At 43.0% G+C, this 19,915-nt stretch overlaps 1 protein-coding gene across 1 annotated transcript in view; it reads left to right on the forward strand.

Moving 5' to 3' along the window:
* Positions 1-5,196: 5,196 nt before the first annotated feature.
* Positions 5,197-19,915, forward strand: part of LOC311142880 (leucine-rich repeat and calponin homology domain-containing protein 2-like) — a gene marked incomplete at its 5' end in the record, with an annotated part of 50,839 nt that continues 36,120 nt past the window's right edge. The window contains 3 exon segments of the mRNA XM_084178586.1: positions 5,197-5,223; positions 5,227-5,240; positions 5,242-5,480. Of these exon segments, the coding sequence (XP_084034712.1) occupies positions 5,197-5,223; positions 5,227-5,240; positions 5,242-5,480 (280 nt within the window).

Consider the following 19,915-nt stretch of genomic DNA (forward strand, 5'->3'; position numbering starts at 1 on the left):
CCGGACGGGACCTCCTAGTGTCGACACGGGAGCCCCGCCGATCCATCACGACTGGTCTGCAGACGTAATCGTCTGATGTGGTTTCAACAGGCTTCCCGTTGCAACGACCACGAATATCCATCTGCTAGCACCAGCCCGCTAGCACGCGCAATCAACAGCTGTGCCTCCTGCCTCCTGCTCGCCTGTGCTGTAGCAGCCTACGAACTGCTCCCGGACTTACCTATTGCTGTTCACTGGACCTTATGATCACTCAGCTACACATCTGATGCCCGCTGGACTGTTCCTTTACACGGTACCCCATCCTGTTTATCTGTTTAGCCTCAGCCCAAACTTTCGTCGCCATTACCAGTTGTTGTCTTAGACCTCTCGAATAACACCTGTGATTGCGTTATGCCTCTCTCCCATGTCAATATGCCTAGCCTATTGCTGTTTGGGTTAGTTGTTATTGTACTATTTCACTGTACAGCCCCCAGTCCCGCTCAACCTGCCTCAGATAGCTTCTTTGTCCCACCCCCCATACATGCGGAGACCGGCTCAATCGGTACCTCCAGTGATGCTATCTCTTTCATCGTTACCCAATGCTTAGGTGTACCTCTACTGTACTCATATCCTTCCATATCCTTGTCTGTACATAATGCCCTGAATCTATTCTACAACGCCTGGAAATCTGCCCTGTTTATTCTCTGTACCCAACACACTAGAATACCAGTTCTTAAAGCCTTTAGCCATATACTTATTATATTCCTCCTCTGTTCCTCTGGTGATGTAGAGGTTAACCCAGGCCCTGTAGCCCCCAGTATCACTCCTACTCCCCAGGCGCTATCATTTGTTGACTTCTGTAACCGTAAAAGCCTTGGTTTCTTGCATGTTAACATCAGAAGCCACCTCCCCAAGTTTGAGTTATTCACTGCGTTAGCACACTCTGCCAACCCTGATGTTCTAGCAGTGTCTGAATACTGGCTTAGGAAGGCCACCAAAAATTCAGAAATGTCCATCCCGAACTACAACATTTTCCGTCTAGATAGAACTGCCAAAGGGGGCGGAGTTGCAATATACTGTAGCGATAGCCTGCAGAGATCTATCATACTATCCAGGTCTATGGCCAAACAGTTTGAGCTTCTACTTCTAAAAATCCACCTTTCCAGAAATAAGTCTCTCACTGTTGCCGCTTGCTACAGACCCCCCTCAGCCCCCAGTTGTTTCCTGGACACCATATGTGAATTGCTTGCCCCCCATCTATGAGTTCGTACTGCTTGGTGACCTAAACTGGGATATGCTTAACACCCCGGCCGTCCTACAATCTAAACTAGATGCCCTCAATCTCACACAAATTATCAAGGAACCTACCAGGTACAACCCTAAATCCGTAAACATGGGCACCCTCATAGATATCATCCTGACTAATTTACCCTCTAAATACACCTCCACTGTCTTCAACCAGGATCTCAGCGATCACTGCCTCATTGCCTGCGTCCGTAATGGGTCCGCGGTCAAACGACCACCCCTCATCACTGTCAAACGCTCCCTAAAACACTTCAGCGAGCAGGCCTTTCTAATTGACCTGGCCCGGGTATCCTGGATGGATATTGACCTCATTCCGTCAGTAGAGGATGCCTGGATACCCCGGCCACCAGCTCTGCACCGTCCGCTGCAACTTGCCCATGCCCCCCCCCCCCCCCCGCTTCTCCTTCACCCAAATTCAGATAGCTGAAAAATCTGGACCCCTACAAATCAGCTGGGCTAGACAATCTGGACCCTTTCTTTCTAAAATTAGCCACCGAAATTGTCGCAACTCCTATTACTAGCCTGTTCAACCTCTCTTTCGTATCGTCTGAGATCCCCAGAGATTGGAAAGCTGCCACGGTCATCCCCCTCTTCAAAGGGGGTGACACTCTAGATCCAAACTGTTACAGACCTATATCCATCCTACCCTGCCTTTCGAAAGTATTTGAAGGCCAAGTTAACAAACAGATCACCGACCACTTCGAATCCCACCGTACCTTCTCCGCTATGCAATCTGGTTTCCGAGCTGGTCATGGGTGCACCTCAGCCACGCTCAAGGTCCTAAATGATATAATAACCGCAATTGATAAAAGACAGTACTGTGCAGCCGTCTTCATCGACCTGGCCAAGGCTTTTGACTCTGTCAATCACCGCATTCTTATTGGCAGACTAAATAGCCTTGGTTTCTCAACTACTTTTCAGATAGAGTTCAACGTGTCAAATTGGAGGGCCTGTTGTCTGGACCTCTGGCAGTCTCTATGGGGGTGCCACAGGGTTCAATTCTCGGGCCGACTCTATTCTCTGTGTATATCAATGATGTCGCTCTTGCTGCTGGTGACTCTCAGATCCACCTCTACGCAGATGACACCATTTTGTATACATCTGGCCCTTCATTGGACACTGTGTTAACAAACCTCCAAACAAGCTTCAATGCCATTCAACACTCCTTCTGTGGCCTCCAGCTGCTCTTAAACACTAGTAAAACTAAATGCATGCTCTTCAATCGAACGCTGCTTGCACCCGCCCGCCCGACTAGAATCACTACTCTCGGCGGGTCTGACTTAGAATATGTGGACAACTACAAATACCTAGGTGTCTGGTTAGACCGTAAACTCTCCTTCCAGACTCACATTAAGCATCTCCAATCCAAAGTTAAATCTAGAATTGGCTTCCTGTTTCGCAACAAAGCCTCCTTCACTCATGCTCATAAACATGCCCTCGTAAAACTGACTATTCTACCGATCTTTGTCTTCGGCGATGTCATTTACAAAATAGCTTCCAACACTCAACTCAGCAAATTGGATGTAGTCTATCACAGTGCCATCCGTTTTGTCACCAAAGCCCCATATACTACCCACCATTGTGACCTGTACGCTCTCGTTGGCTGGCCCTCACTACATATTCGTTGCCAAACCCACTGGCTCCAGGTCATCTATAAATCACTTTTAGGCAAATCCCCGCCTTATCTTAGCTTATTGGTCACCATAGCAACACCCACCCGTAGTATGCGCTCCAGCAGGTATATCTCACTGGTCATCCCCAAAGCCGACACCTCCTTTGGCCGCCATTCCTTCCAGTTCTCTGCTGCAAATGTCTGGAACGAACTACAAAAATCTCTGAAGCTGGAGACACTTATCTCCCTCATTAACTTTAAGCATCAGTTGTCAGAGCAGCTTACTGATCACTGTACCTGTACACAGCCCATCTGTAATTAGCCCACCCAACTACCTCATCCCTATATTGTTATTTCTTTTGCACCCCAGTATCTCTATTTGCACATCATCTTCTGCACATCTATCACTCCAGTGTTAATACTAAATTGTAATTATTTTGCACTATGGCCTATTTATTGCCTTACCTCCATAATTTACTACATTTGCACACACTGTATATAGATTTTCTATTTTCTATTGTGTTATTGACTGTATGTTTTTGTTTATTCCATATGTAACTCTGTGTTATTGTTGTTTTTATCGCACTGCTTTGCTTTATCTTGGCCAGGTCGCAGTTGTAAATGTGTCACGGTCATTGAGAGACAGGTCAGACCAAGGTGCAGCGTGGTATGCGTACATGTTTCTTAAGACGAATAAACACTAGACAAAATAACGAAACCGTGAAGTCCTATGGGCTATACACACAACAAGCCTAACATGAACACAAACAAGATCCCACAACTAAGGTAGGCAACATGGCTACCTAAGTATGATCCCAAATCAGAGACAACGATCGACAGCTGCCTCTGATTGGGAACCACACCCGGCCAACATAGAAATACAATGACATAGAATGTCCACATAGAAATTCCCATACATAGATATTCACACCTTGACTAAACCAACTAGCCAACTCTATGTCAGGGCGTGACAAAATGAGAACTTGTTCTCAACTGGCCTACCTGGTTAAATAAAGGTGAAAAAAAAAACACCTTATCAAAACAGCTTTTCCAGACTTTGAAGTCAGGAGGACTTCGAGTTTAGGTGTTAGCCAGGCTAGTAGGTTCAGGCCTTTGGCTATGAATCTCTTTCACTCTACTCTATAATCATGCAGAGCCACAGCAAACCTCTCACATTAGACTTCTTTGGAAAAGGCCCAGTGAGACAGTGTAATGACAATTTATTTAGGTTATACTATATTGTGTATGGTTGCTAGTGGCCTACAGGATTCATCTGCATTTGTGGTTAAGGCAAACTACCCCTAAAGAGCAAAGGTTGGGCCTCTAATCACTATTTGAACTGGACTAGGCCAATTGTGTTACTGAAGGTGGTAGCACATTATTGCCAACTACTGGATGAAAAATCAGTAACTTCAACCCATGTCAGATTTAAGAAAAATGGAATTGGATATGTTATTGTACATATACTACCGACACAAACATAAACATGTATCACATTTTGACACTTCATCCAAAGTGCTTTACCTTAAAACAGGCCTAAAACAGGTAATGCTAGCTAAAGTGGATGGTGAATGCATTTGGCAAGTATTGAATAGAGGAGGTAGGGGCAGAGGGAGTTTCTTCAACCAAACCCATCTACACCCATCTATCCACTTTCATCCCCTATGCCAACATCCATCCATACACCTGCCTTGTCAATCTAGGCTGTGAACCCCCCCCCCCAAGCTCTGTGAATATTTTATGAGGGGGCGTGTACTTCTGGGTATGAACAAAACCAAAATTGAAAAATGTGATACATGTTGCTGTTATTTGTTTTCCGTTATTCCATGTCCAATTTTGAAACAATAAATTAGAAATCAAGTCGATTTCCGATTTTGGTTTTTCAAATGCAGAAACAAAAAACAAAAAATAGCTGTTTTCCGTTTTTCCCAGGTCATCTTTTCAATCAAATAACCAATTATCCATAAGCACATGCATCATTTTTCTCCATCCTCCCCTTACTCAGAATATATCATTTTCATAGGCATGGCATGCTTTGTGTAAGAGCTATTGAAGATTGAAATCCGAAATCCTATTATTTAAAACAAAACTAAAAGTGTGAATTTCTATCCATCCAACCCTATTTCAGAATATACCTTATTCATAATTATGGCATGCTTGGTTCAATAGCTATTGACGAGAGAAAACCGAATATCCAATATAAAACGAATTCTACACGGTGCTAAACCGCGCCCACGCCCTCTCAGAAGCCCTTCCCCTAACGTCTAGCCAAACGTCCCTGAAGTCTCTGCCTTTTGCAAATGGGCGGAGAAACTGCCGCTTGTTATTAATGTAAGAATAATTCCTCTTAAGAAAATGGCGTCGAGTCAGGGAGGTGTGGGAGCTGTAACTGCTCTTCCTAACCATCACTTATCCAACGGACCTCACTGGAACCCGGGGATCAACCAGCATCAGCTCCACACGGCCCGGAGTTTAGACCGCGCTCTGGAGGATGCGGTGTGCTCAGGGACGTTGAATCTTAGCGGGAGGAAGCTGAGAGACTACCCTGGACTGAGCTATGATCTTACTGATACAACGCAGGCAGGTGGGTTTCCGAAATGCTGGCTACTCCTGAGACCCGCTGGCTTCAGCTGGTTGAACAAATAGGCGTGCCATACAACAAGGTAGCAAAAAAATGATACAATCGAACGCGGTGTTCACTATTATATTAGCCTACCATGGGCCATTTTCGTGTTTTCACAAACTGCTCTGTTTGATTAATAGTGCAAAGTGTTTCATGGTGTCTTCGCAAGGAATAGAGTGGCTGAGCTGAATGTGTAAAAATATGCAATAGTATTCACGTCATCTACAATTGTGATTGCAATGCCGCGGCAAAGGCTTGTCTAGTTGTTTTGGTCGTCTGCTCCCCTGTGGATACCATGTGCATGAATGAAATGACAAGCGTAACCCAGTCAGGGCGATAGAGCGGCTTTACATTAACCTACATTTAGATGGTGAGTAGCCAGGCTAGGTTAAGCAAATTATCAGCGAATGGGGAGATTAATCGTAAAACCTTACCCAATGAATGTATGTTCACTGAGAGGCTATTTTGTCTCCGGCAGACCAAGACAAAAGATGCGCCGTCTCCATAGCATCAATGATGGAGGTATGGGCGCATTTTCCCCTTAGGGCTGTACGAGATCGATTTGGATTGAACAGACACGTTTGTTTAATATCTGTTTAATCATAATTCTTGTAGCCTAATTTTAAGTGAACGGATATAAAATTAGTAAATGTATATTCTATTCTCGAGGTCAAATATCACATGGCGATTTGAGATTACAATGTAGGCTATTCATGTGGTTGAACAAATAGCAGGCCTATACTATACACTATCCATAGCCTACAGTTTATTGAATCCATGTAGATAGCCTACATATTTTTGGGCAGAATGAAGCATGCATTTGTCTTATGAAATCATGATGTTGCTGGTTTCCCACTGCAGGGTCTATAATAGCCAACTGTACATCATGCATTTGGTGCCTGATTGTGTGGCCTCTGCAGCCAGGTGGTGGAAACATTGAAGGTGGTGATGAGAGGCAGATAGCAGTTCAATATACTGAGCTCCATGCTTGGTTTTGCTTGGCTGGACTCCCCCCATTGATTTAGCTAGCCCAGATAGGTTCCCAATCTCCCAACCTCATAACTAGCTACCAAGAAGCCATTTCAGGCTATCAATCAAGTTCGAGTAGCTAGCTTGTCTAACTATCTTAGCTGGTAAGCCTGCTGACAATGTAGACTTTAGAAAAGCAAGCAATTACTGAATGTACTGAATAAGACTCACATTCCTTTCAATCTTTCACCCAGATTTGAGCAGAGAAGCTCAAAGCTTCTTTTTTAAAAGAACCATATGTCAGGAGGATACAGACAGCTCAAGATGTATGCTTAGGTATGCAGAAAGAAGTCGTTTCAGGTGCATGAAAATGTTTACATTCTCTAACTTCCGGACGGGGGGGCCTAGCCCACCTCCGGACCACCCCCCAGCCATCCTCACGTACTTTGTGCCCCCTCAGATTTTGGGGGTGCACGACGCTCCTGGTTACGGTACAGTAGTGGGCTTAATCTGTCAATGCTACTGTGAATATCTATGAATAGGACAGTGATCTAGTATGACAATGATTCTAAAGGGCCATTCATAATGTGCGTGTATGTGAAGTTGTCTGTTTAGGTTGCAGTCGTCTCCCATCAAGGCCTCATTGGTGGAGTTCGTGCCCATGTGTCAAAATAAAACTAGCTGTTGTTTCTGGGTCAACCCCCTGTCAGCTCCTGAATTAACACACACACACTGTTTCCAAACATGTCACTAGATACAGAGGAACTGAGTCTTCCTTTTGCAGACCCAGAGTAACTAACTCAAGAGGAAGTGACTGTATATGAGTTGGTTTGTGTTTGTATTTGTGGTGTGAGTGTATGTACTTATGCTATTTCATGGTCTTGGTGGCTAATGTAGGCTACTCAGGTGGAAAAGTTGACAAATGCAAACACTGAGAAGTTCACACAGGCCAGTGTGCCTGATGTCTCCTAACAAATATTATCCTATTTGTAAGTCGCTCTGGATAAGAGCGTCTGCTAAATGACGTAAATGTAAATGTACATGTAAATAAAGGGGAAATGGTAAACAGCAACCATTGGCTCAGATTGCAAATAGCTCCTAGCCTGTGATGTTAGGGCAATGATTAAATCAGGTTTCACAGAGGTCTTAGTTAAAATGAAGACAGTGTAATACAGTTAATTCCCACTGGGCACATACTGGTTGAATCAACATTGTTTCCATTGAACCAATGTGGAATAGACATTGAATTGAAGTCTGTGCCCAGTGGGTTGTGATTTATTGTGTACCTTTTTAAAGTAAATAATTGGGTCCTAAATGCAAGAGTTCCCTCTACTTATACTGAACAAAAATATAAACGCAACAATTTAAAAGATTTTACTGAGTTACAGTTCATATCAGGAAATCAGTCAATTGAAATAAATATATAAGGCCCTAATCTATGGATTTCACATGATGGGAATACAGATACCTTTTAAAAAAAAGTAGGGGCCTGGATCAGAAAACCAGTCAGTATCTGGTGTGACCACTATTTGCCTCATGCAGCGCGACACATGGAAGAACAGGGACATTTTCAGCTTCCAGGAATTGTTTACAGATCCTTGCGACATGGGGCCGTGCGGATAAATTGCACGACAATGGGCCTCAGGATCTCATCACGGTATCTCTGTGCATTCAAATTGCCATAGATAAAATGCAATTGTGTTCATTGCCCTTAGCTTATGCCTGCCCATACCATAACCCCACCGCTACCATGGGGCACTCTGTTCACGATGTTGACATCAGAAAACCACTCGCCCACACAACGCCATTCACGTGGTCTACGGTTGTGAGGCCGGTTGGACGTACTGCCAAATTCTCTAAAAATATTTTAGAGGCAGCTTATAGTAGAGAAATTAACATTAAATTCTCTGACAACAGCTCTGATGGACATTCCTGCAGTCAGCATGGCAGTTGCACGCTCCCTCAACTTGAGACATCTGTGGCATTGTGTTGTGAGACAAAACTGCACATTTTAGAGTGGCCTTTTAATGTCCCCAGCACAAGGTGCACCTGTTTAATGATGATGCTGTTTAATCAGCTTCTCGATTATGCCACACCTGTCAGATGGATGGATTATCTTGGCAAAGGAGAAATGCTTACTAACAGGGATGTAAACACGTTTGTGCACAATTTGAGAGAAATAAGCTTTTTGTGCGAATGGAAGATTTATGTGGTTTTAAATTTTTTAAAATGTGTTTATTTCAGCTCATGAAACATGGGACCAACACTTTACATGTTGCCTTTATATTTTTGTTCAGTGTAGATAGAGACATACAGTATGCCTACTGGACTGCATCAGAGATGTTCATTTATTCTAGCCTACTTTGAAGTGCTGTGTTTGAATTATACATGGAATGTTCCCTCCGCCAGCTAACTAGATACTTGTTGGTCTATTATTGGAATGAGATGCATTTGTTAGCTGCTACATACAAACATACTAACTTCGCAGTTTATCAGTTCTACAAATGATCTGACTGACTTCAATCTTGTAACATGATGACCGTCTGAGTTGGTTTCAGCGCATAATAATAAGTTATGTAAAGTGTATACTGTTGCCATGGTCTATCACTGGAGAAGAATACCAGAGCGATGTATGAAAAATGCATCATACCGTGTCATGAGAAGCCATGAATACAGGAAGTTTGTGTGCGCTATTTCTGGCATGGCTGTGTGTGTGTGTGTGTGTGTGTGTGTGGTGGTGACAGAGCAGGCTCGTTGTCTAATGAATCAGGTAGGATGTAATGTTCCCATCATTAGTGCTATCAAAGGCAAGACCTGCCAGTAAGAAGTTACTTGACAAGTTATTTAAATGTAAGGATAGTGAGGACCTGTGAAAGAAGAGAGAAATGCCGTCCATGATGAGATTGAATGCATGCAGTGTTGATAGTAATTTAGAGTGACGTTGCAGAAATTATATAAGGCAAGAAGACAATTGGCTAAATATACTGCTATGGGTGTGGTGTGTTTGGTCAGTGCTGCTACATTAACCTTTTTCTCTCCTCTGTCTCTACAAAAGGAAATACATGCTGCAGATTAGTGCTGCTGAAGGAAGGGAGGACAAGCAGTGCCTTTCAGATGGATAAAGAAGGCTGTTTGTTTTAATTTTTTATAGCAGGTGCATTTCCATTCACATATGATTGTAACAACTTGTAGTGTACAGTCGTGGTCAAAAGTTTTGAGAATGGTACAAATATTGGCCTTCACAAAGTTCGCTGCTTCAGTGTTATGAGATATTTTTGTCAGATGTTACTATGGTATACTGAAGTATAATTACAAGCATTCCATAAGTGTAAAAGGCTTTTATTGACAATTACATTAAGTTTATGCAAAGAGTCAATATTTTCAGTGTTGACCCTTCTTTTTCAAGACTTCTGCAATCTGCCCTGGCATGCTGTCAATTAACTTCTGGGCCACATCCTGACTGATGGCAGCCCATTCTTGCATAATCAATGCTTTGAGTTTGTCAGAATTTGTGGGTTTTTGTTTGTCCACCCGCCTCTTGAGGATCGACCAGAAGTTCTCAATGGGATTAAGGTCTGGGGAGTTTCCTGGCCATGGACCCAAAATGTTGATGTTTTGTTCCCCATGCCACTTAATTATCACTTTTGCCTTATGGCAAGGTGCTCCATCATGCTGGAAAAGGCATTGGTCGTCACCAAACTGTTCTTGGATGGTTTGGTGAAGTTGCTCTCGGAGGATGTGTTGGTACCATTCTTTATTCATGGCTGTGTTCTTAGGCAAAATTGTGAGTGAGCCCACTCCCTTGGCTGAGAAGCAATTTGACAAACTGACTTGTTGGAAAGGTGGCATCCTATGACAGTGCCACGTTGGAAGTCATTGAGCTCTTCAGTAAGGCCATTCTACTGCCAATGTTTGTCTATGAAGATTGGCTGTGTGCTCCAATTTTATATACCTGTCAGCAATGGGTGTGGCGGAAATAGCCAAATCCAGTAATGTGAAGGGGTGTCCACATACATTTGGATATATAGTGTATGTAAAAACGGAGTACGCATTCGAGAAGTGCCCTCCGTGCTCCATTTCGCATCGTTTGATTTGGACTCATACGCCGAACCTCCCGTGTTCCAAATTGCGTGCTCGGAGCACGGTAGTATACATTTTGAGAAACACCCTCTGTGTCAAAGCTCAACAAGACAGACCGGGTATTCTCAGTCTCGCCATTGCCGCTGGGTCTACGTCTCACCAAACGGTGGGCGTCACAAACACAAGGAATATTATTTTTCATTTGATCCACCGCTACACTCAATGATACCCCTTTGAGCAGCACCCTGTTCCGGAGAGCTAATCATGCCACAGGTTGAGCCCCGAGCTGCGACGTGACCGCTTCTTCTGGGCGGAGGATGCACAAAGAATTTAAACAATTCCACTTCTCAAAACTTTCACAGATGTATCCATTCCCAGTTTGTCCTTTACCCAGCTTGATACAACGTATGGGTTGGCCAAAATGCAGGAATCCACTCTTTCCAAAAATCACACTCCCACCGGTCCAAACTCTTCTCCGGTAGGATTCACAGGTCTCTACCACACCTGTCGCAGCAGGTAGGCCCACTTCATCCTGGACTGGCTCAACCTCAGAGCGCTCACCACTGCCGACCTACTCCATTTCGAGATCCTCAAGGTTCTAAAGAGAGCAATAACACAGGTTTAGGAGAGCTTATACGTTTTGTTCTATGAGATAATATCAGTCAGTTAACATGACCTTTATGAATTATGAAGCTTTTATGTGCTTTTTTAAATTACATAAATGCTTCAAAATTCACAGTGACGTTCGCTGAAGATTATCTCCTAAGCCTGAGTGTACCACAGACCTTTTAGTCTGCGTTTATCCAAAAACCCTACAAAAACGGCATTAATTTCCCAACGAACCATCGGAGTTAGTGCCTACAAAAAGACGCCTTTACTATTGCTCTCTTCCTGGGATAAATAAATAATTGCACCAATGCATCCCATCTAAAAGTGAGAGTGTTCCTCAACAGTGAAACACTTGCAAGGTTACATGATGGAATAAGAGTTTTCTTATGATTAATTTTAAGTGCGTTTTATAAACTATCATTCAACCAAGCTTAGTAGGCTTACAATTTAGCAAGCATGAATGACTATCTCACAATTTTACCCATAACAGTTTATTAATGTGTCTAAAAATGTTTAATTGATAGTTAATGTAATTGACCCATTGTCAAATGCACCGTTAAATTATTTAACAATTTTAAAGTAAAAATAAATAAATTATGAACCGTTTGTGAACCCTTTTTTGCCTTTTGATTGCAGAGTTATATCAATGAGGTAGTCGGTTTTCAATTGGCTAATATTTATCACATGGTTTGTGCAGGCTGAAATATGGTGATATCTGGGATTCTTGGGATGTCCCTACCCCATTGAAGTTGACATTTAAAATGTTTAAGGTAAGGATTAAGGTTAGGGTTGGGTTAGGTAAGGGTTATGGTTAATGTAAGGGTAGGGTTTAAAGTTAGGGTTAGGGTTTAGGGTAAGGACGTCCCAAGGATTCCGGATAGCACTGACCAGTATGGTGTGTAGGGATGCTATCGGAAACTTTAACATTTGTAACAAGCATGGCAACAAGCATTCATTGTTACACCTCTATAATCACAGACTGCAATTACCACCAGTTAGTTACATGTTGTTATTACAGTGTAACTATGAATTATTACAATTAACTACAATACTTGTTACATATGTAATTACACTGTAATAAGGACCCCTAAAAACTAAGTGTCACCAAAACTTTTTTTCTAGACAGTACCCTTCCAAACCATTCCAGACAGAATATTTATCTGACAGAATTAGGGCTGTCACATATATTTGGTAGACCGAGAGTTGGTCGAAATTTTTAAACATGTATGTTTCCATATATACAGTGCGTTCGGAAAGTATTCAGACCCCTTGACTTTTTTCCACATTTTGTTATGTTACAGCCTTATTCTTAAACTGATTAAATTAAAAAAAAAGAATCCTCATCAATCTACACACAATACCGCATAATGACAAAGCAAAACTGGTTTTTAGAAATGTTTGCAAATGTATTACAAATAAAAAAACATACCTTATTAACGTATTCAGACCCCTTTGCTATGAGACTCGAAATTGAGCTCCGGTGCATCCCGTTTCCATTGATCATCCTTGAGATGTTTCTACAACTTGACTGGAGTCCACCTGTGGTAAATTCAATTGATTGGACATGATTTGGAAAGGAACACACCTGTCTATATAAGGTCCGACTGTTGACAGTGCATGTCAGAGCAAAAACCAAGCCATGAGGTTGAAGGAATTGTCCGTAAAGACAGGATTGTGTCGAGACACAGATCTGGGGAAGGGTACCAACACATTTCTGCAGCATTGAAGGTCCCCAAGAACACAGTGGCCTCCATCATTATTAAATGGAAGAAGTTTGGAACCACCAAGACGCTTCCTAGAGCTGGCCGCCCAGCCAAACTGAGCAATCGGTGGAGAAGGGCCTTGGTCAGGGAGGTGGGGCGAAGGTTCACCTTCCAACAGGACAACGACCCTAAGCACACAGCCAAGACAATGCAGAAGTGGCTTCGGGACAAGTCTCTGAATGTCCTTGAGTGGCCCAGCCAGAGTCCGGAATTGAACCCGATCGAACATCTCTGGAGAGACCTGAAAATAGCTGTGGAGCAATGCTCCCCATCCAACTTGACAGAGCTTGACAGGATCTGCAGAGAAGAATGGGAGAAACACCCCAAATACAGGTGTGCCAAGCTTGTAGCGTCATACCCAAGAAGACTTGAGGCTGTAATCGCTGCCGAAGGTGCTTCAACAAAGTACTGAGTAAAGGGTCTGAATACTTATGTAAATGTGATATTTCAGTTTTTTATAATAAAATCAATATACAGTATGTAGCATACTGAGCTTATCTGATGCTTTAAGCACTGCAATTACAAATGAAGACACAATACAGCCTAATCAGAAGAAGAAAATAAGGTTCCTGGCTGCTGCTGGCCTTCGCTGATTCTACCATTACACTCCTGAAGTTGCCGGTAATAGGCTACACCAGGGTCAGAAACCTTTTCCACAAGTTATTGTACCATTTCTAGTTATGCTTTTCTTATGCACACTTTCGTGGAACAGTTTCATTTAATTTTATAATAAAGTCTTCAAATCAAAAAATCACTGTCATGTGGTTAATCAAAATTCTATATAAATGAAAATGATAATCTAAAACTAACTGCCATTGCCATTATGTAAAAATAGCTACATAAAGCCAAGAAAATACCCTGATTTAAAATAAATATCCTAGAAATCACATTGGCTATGCATGGCCTGTCTGCAAGGAACTTGAAACATTGTATCAACTATTAACTTGGGTCCCGCCTGAAGCTCACACAAGCAACATTTTATAAAATATTCTGGGCCTTCAGTTTCCTGCGCCAGTGAGCTCCTGACAGACAGACACAGCTGTAGAATACAATAGTTAAGTAATCAGGTAGGCCTTTTTCTTTTATCCAGATCAGAGCATGACATTCTTTTTCCCTCTTTCATGCTGAGTGGTTATCGAAAGGGAGAGAGCTGGAAAGATTTTTCAAATAGGCTACGCAAACTATTGTCAATAGCAATGGATGTAAAAAAAGACTTTGTTTACTTGCTTTTTGAGGTGAATCAAAAATTACTTTGAGAAGCTCCACAGTGATGCTGAGTTAAGACAATCAGAAATAGTATCAGATCCCCAAATGGGCACATTTATAAGCCTACATTTGCACGCAGGCCAGGTAGTCTAGGCCTAGTTCTATGTGTAATCAGATGTGTGTCCTTACTCAAGATTGACAGGAGCGCTCCAAACAAAAGACAATTAATACATTGATAACTTGTAAATGGAATGAAATAAACCATTTTTCCCTCACAAGTGTAGCCTAGGTTGTGCGCTCTGCAAACAATGTGTCCGCTCCTACAATGACAACTGTAAGACTGTAGTAGTAATAATAATAATACAAATATATTGAATGCATTAACAAAAATGACCGTAATCAAACCAACATTGTAGATTAGAAATGATGGGAATTAAAGGTAAATGTATTGCAGGTGATACTGGTGTTCCACCCCCGCGGCCTCCGCAATGGACTAGTCCACCGAGACAGGCGTGAATCAGACAGGTGTCTCGTGTGCCATAACATTGTTTTATATATATTTGCCACTGCTCGACTAAAAAAATCTAGGTCGACCAACAGCCTATCGACCAGTCAACTAAATGGAGTCAGCCCTAGACAGAATCTCTGACAGAATCCCTGATGACAGAACCCTGTATATAATATACTCGGTAGATAGAGCCTTCTCAGACAACCCTCCAACTCTAGTTTCAGACAGAATCCTCCCAGATGGAATCCTCAGCAGACAGAACTCTCAAACAGAATCATCAAAGATAGAATGCTGGAGCATCGACCACACCACAGAATACAATCAGAGTACAATGAATTCTCTTTGAAGAATACTTTGAGAATGCTCCACAACTTAGAGCAGCACAGCAACATAGAAAAAATGCTAACTCTTTTAGAAACTATTTCCATTGTTCTCTAGTGGTTGGGTCCTTGCAGGAGCTGTCAACATAGACCTAGGCCATGTGTTCATGCAAAACTCATGAGATAGAGCATGTGTGTCTTTTATGTGTATAGTGTTTACGTGAGATGGATACAAAGACTGAGAAAGCAAGCTGACACTAAGGTGTGTGTGTGTTTGCAGTATGTTGTTGACAGTGTGCCGGCAGTCAGTTTGTTTTCCCATGGCAATGTGTGAGAGCTGTAAACCGATGCCCTGACCTTGGAGAGAGGCTGGAGAGCAGAGGCCCAACCTGGCCAGATGTTGGAGCCAACAGGCCAGCATGTTGCTGCATGCCTCTACCCTACTCTACTCTAACCTGCCCTACCCTACTCTACCCCACCCCAAAGGGCACAAACACACTGCACTGCAAATACAAGAGAGAGCGAAGGAGAAAGAGAGAGAACTTTCCCTCCAACAAAAAACAATGATAGGATGGGGGTAAATGCTGTAGATATAGAATATTTGAACATGAACATTTGGTTCTGTGATTGTGTGTTTGGTTGTGTTGTGACTCCTGAGCACTAGTATTTCACTGGCAGTTGAAATCTGGCTGCAGAGGTGTAGCTTGACTTTCTGCCAAGTGATCGCTTACAACCAATGAAAACAGAACAGGGTATGGTTATAATGGACACCAGCAGCCTCCCTAGTTCCCTCAACTACAGTACCACCTCCCACACACAAACACCCCCTCTACATACACACGTAAACGCTCATAGATTTTCCCCAGTCAACCAAATCGCACAACCCACCACTCCCACACATATAAATACACATTCCACTGGCTTCAGAATGCTATCACTTTCCCATTTTGCGTACAGGTATAGACACATGAAGCTGCCACACTCTTGGCACTGATTGTGATTTTTCCCAGAGGTGTGACTGCACCACTCTATAGTGCTGTTGGGAGGGATCCTGGTCACCCTGTACAGGCAGCACTCCCCTGAGTCATGTGACCATGAGGTTTCTAAACAGGCTTATCCACACATACTGTAACACCCATGCTCCTTTGCCTCTGGTTGTGCGTGTGCACGCAGATGACTGAAAATCCCAACTCCCATTTCGTCCCTCAGGGCTCTGTGTAGATGTGCTGCATCAGACTGAAAAAAACCAGTCTGAACACATGCATACCTGTCAGCCAGACCAGGATGCTTGTCTGCACTTGCAGTTCTATTGTTAGATATTTTGTTGATCAAGTCTACGTGCTCATTGTTAATATAAAATAATATTGAAGTGAATCAGATAGATATCAGTCTTTTTGCCAGTGACAATATTCTATTTTCAAAACAGTTGATTTATACGTTATACATTTACATTTTAGTCATTTAGCAGACGCTCTTATCCAGAGCGACTTACAGTTAGTGAGTGCATACATTTTTCATACTGGCCCCCCGTGGGAATCGAACCCACAACCCTGGCGTTGCAAGCGCCATGCTCTACCAACGGAGCTACGTTTATTAAATCACACTAATCCATGCTAGTCTACTAATTCATTAAAAGTAACAGAAAGGATCATGTGAAAAGGTTAATCCAGTACACAAAATAAAATGATGCAGGCCTATATTATTCGAGAAGAGCTCTCACTGTCACCCCCTGTTTCTGTTGATGTCTGGTGTGCTTTAGACTGCTGATAATTCTATTAAGGACAGAATTCTATTAGGGAGTTTTATCTCAGTCCAAATGAATGTGATTAGCTGAGGAGAACATTGTGTTTAATTTGGAGCCATGTGTGTGCTGTGGTAACTGCAGAGGGCCCTATGTGTGAAGCAACTGCCCACAGGTCATCTCCCTCCATCAGCAGCCAGCATTCTGGAGATACACATCAAATTAGCCTAGCAGCCCCAGTCAACCAACCACTGATACGATACTGTCTCCTTTGTTAAGCTGCTTTGCAGGAAAGGCAAACTGACTGAGTTTATACATTTCATTGGCGCCAATCTCTCTTGCTCCATACAATGCATTATGCGACCATGGTACATTGTAAGACAGAATTGACACTGAAAACTGAAATGTTCCAGTAAAAGGTAAAGTAAAACGTTTGTGCCTCTCCTGTCTTCATCCACAAACTGTGTGCTACCCTAACCTTAGTGATAAATGGCAGCCATTTTGCAGCCGAGCGCACCCCACGCCTCAATGCCTTTGGCTAAGTGAAGATTTATTCTGCCACTCTACCGGAGGGGTAATTATCTGATGGTAGTACCAGATAGTATGAGCTAAATGTCATGGTTTGGTTAAGTCTAGCTCATACCTACACAAATGTCAAGCCTTGCCTAGTCACATATCAAGCCTATCTTAAGGCGCATTTACATCGGTCTGTTGCGAGACAATAGACAACATCCACTGGAGAAGGTGTGACGGGGGCATTACCTATTCACATTCACAACATACTTGCCCTATAAGTTCATTCAACCCTCCTACCTCCTTCTGCTCTCAGCGTCAGTACCAGTCAGGTTTTATCTATTAGTTTGAATGTCCTTTGAATAATAGAGCCTTTCTGGACTTGATGAAGAGGCTGCAGCATGGTGGTTTGGCTGGGGGGTAGTCAGCCTGGCCAGCCCTGTTTTGTTGGAACTCTGTGGGCACTAACAAATGGACAAAGGGCCTGCTGTCTGCCTGCCTCCCTGCCTGTCTGCTCCTGCCACAGATGGCGTTTGGTCAGGGGAAAGGATGGAGACAGAGAAACGGACAGCATCACAAAAGCAAAGCAGCACTCTTCTCCACACCCCCTTCTTCATCGACCCTGTGCGCTTCAAACGCTCCCCAAACACGAGTGGCCAGGCCTTTGTTGAGCCCAGCAGGGGGTCCCTTTCATGTACAGATGGGAGCCTGCATCATCAAAACCTCCAGTTGTAGAAGAGGGCCTGGGCCAACTCTGGTCTTCCCATCAGGGGGAAAGGGGAATAGGGCTGATGTTTTGACATTGGGACGTGTCTGTCAGTTGGGTTGAGTTAATGGGAGAGATCCCTTAGCCTTTAGATTCACAGCACACCACCCAACCATTCTCTACCTGCACATATCATCAGAAGAGCGACGTGATGCTCGTGTCTGTCTCTCTCATATCTGTCTCTTATGTCTGTCTAGCCGGTCTGTCTGCTCCCATGATCCTCTCTGTCCGGTAATATGTGTACACACACATGTATTTTGGATGCGTTTTCATGCCAGAAAGGGGAAATCAATGCTCACCTATGCCGTATAACATGAATGCTGCATTTAGGAAGACTAGCTCTCAGCACAGAATTGGCAGCAAAGCCTTTACTAGCTGCTAAAGCTGTGTCGGACACCTTAAGCCTCCCATTAGGGGTTCCGGGAGAGAGCGAGAATTTGTCTGTCTATATGTGTCTGTGTTTAGTCTGAGAGACAGAGATCAAGAGAGTATAGGCTGTGTGTTTGTGTGGGAGAGAAAATAGATCAATTTGTTCCTGTCTCCTGAATCTGTGACTCTACATACATACAGTATTTTCCAATAGCTATGGGCTTGTATTCAATTAAGCCAATTAATGTATTGCTTAATAGTTTATTTGGTGCTGCTGTACTTATGTACTTGTATGTAATAATGGAGATGGGATGTGTGTGTCTGTATTGGATGTACTTGCATGTGTGTGTGTGTGTGTGTGTGTGCAGTCATAAAGAGTGTAATTGAAAGGCCTGTGCTGTGTGTGTTTTACCAGGGGCTGTGCAGCTCCTCAAGCGGGTCTCTAATTACTGTATCAGCCTGTGATTATCCAGAGCTCAGGCTCCAGCACACACAGGCCCACATGGACCAGTTAAACCTACATCAGCAGAGACGCATCACCAGCACACACCTCATGAAAATCTGTGTTTTGTGGCATATAGTTACATTGTTGCTTCTGTTTGCTGAGAGGAAGTCGCATTCTCAATAAACCGACATCTTAGAAAGTTATTCACAGTGCTTTATTAAGAAGTGTAATAGACTAATGAGATGGTATTCAATACATTTTGTTGTTTTATCTAACATGTTGTGATTCAAAATATTTTGATGTGCAACCTAATCCAGTGATTGTCATGAATTGTAAATTGACAATGGGCTATTGTTGTTATATTTTACTGTTAAAATAGGGTTCCAGAATGTTCCAATTTTTTTGTTTGTTTAGTAGAGATGTATTTGCCTGCATCTATGTGCACTAATATCAAAGGCTCATTTATTTGGTGCTAATTCACCTGAGTAAGTGGAAACTCAAAACACATTGGCTAGATCGCTAACTCGAAATATAATACCCACTGCTAATATCCATGCATGAATCTAACGGTACAAATTATGTCCCCAAAAACGTTGCAGTTGTAGCCTAGGTTACTACCTAATGTAGCCTATGCAATCGCAATGGCTGACGCACATTTTGCGCGCTCTATCTCAAAGCCATATAAAATATATTGTTTGTAAAATAGTCACTATTGAGCTCAAAATTGAGAGTTGAGAAATAAAACACTATACCTACACAAAGCTGAGAACCTCCTCTCTTCGACTGTGACAACAGTTGCTGTGTTTTCCCCGCAATTGGATTTTAAAATGTTATACAATCAGACCACTTTTTTTTTTTTTTTCTCACTGAGCATTTCTTTCCCTGGGAAAGGAGAGAGCGAGAGTGGCTCGCTCGACACAGCAGAAGGCCCCAGTGAAACAAGTTGGGTCTGACTGCGACCTGTGTCCTGGGCGGTTCTTACCTGACCAGGCAAGAATCGCTCTGGGAAAACCCGCCCCCTCTTTCAATTAGCTTCTGGATTCTTCTTTCTATTGGCTTCTGGCTACTTCCTCATTCTACAGGTCGCAGTGAGTCATGGGGCAGCTG

This window comes from Coregonus lavaretus, assembly GCF_964263955.1.
Source record: "Coregonus lavaretus genome assembly, chromosome: 15".
Classification (NCBI taxonomy): domain Eukaryota; kingdom Metazoa; phylum Chordata; class Actinopteri; order Salmoniformes; family Salmonidae; genus Coregonus; species Coregonus lavaretus.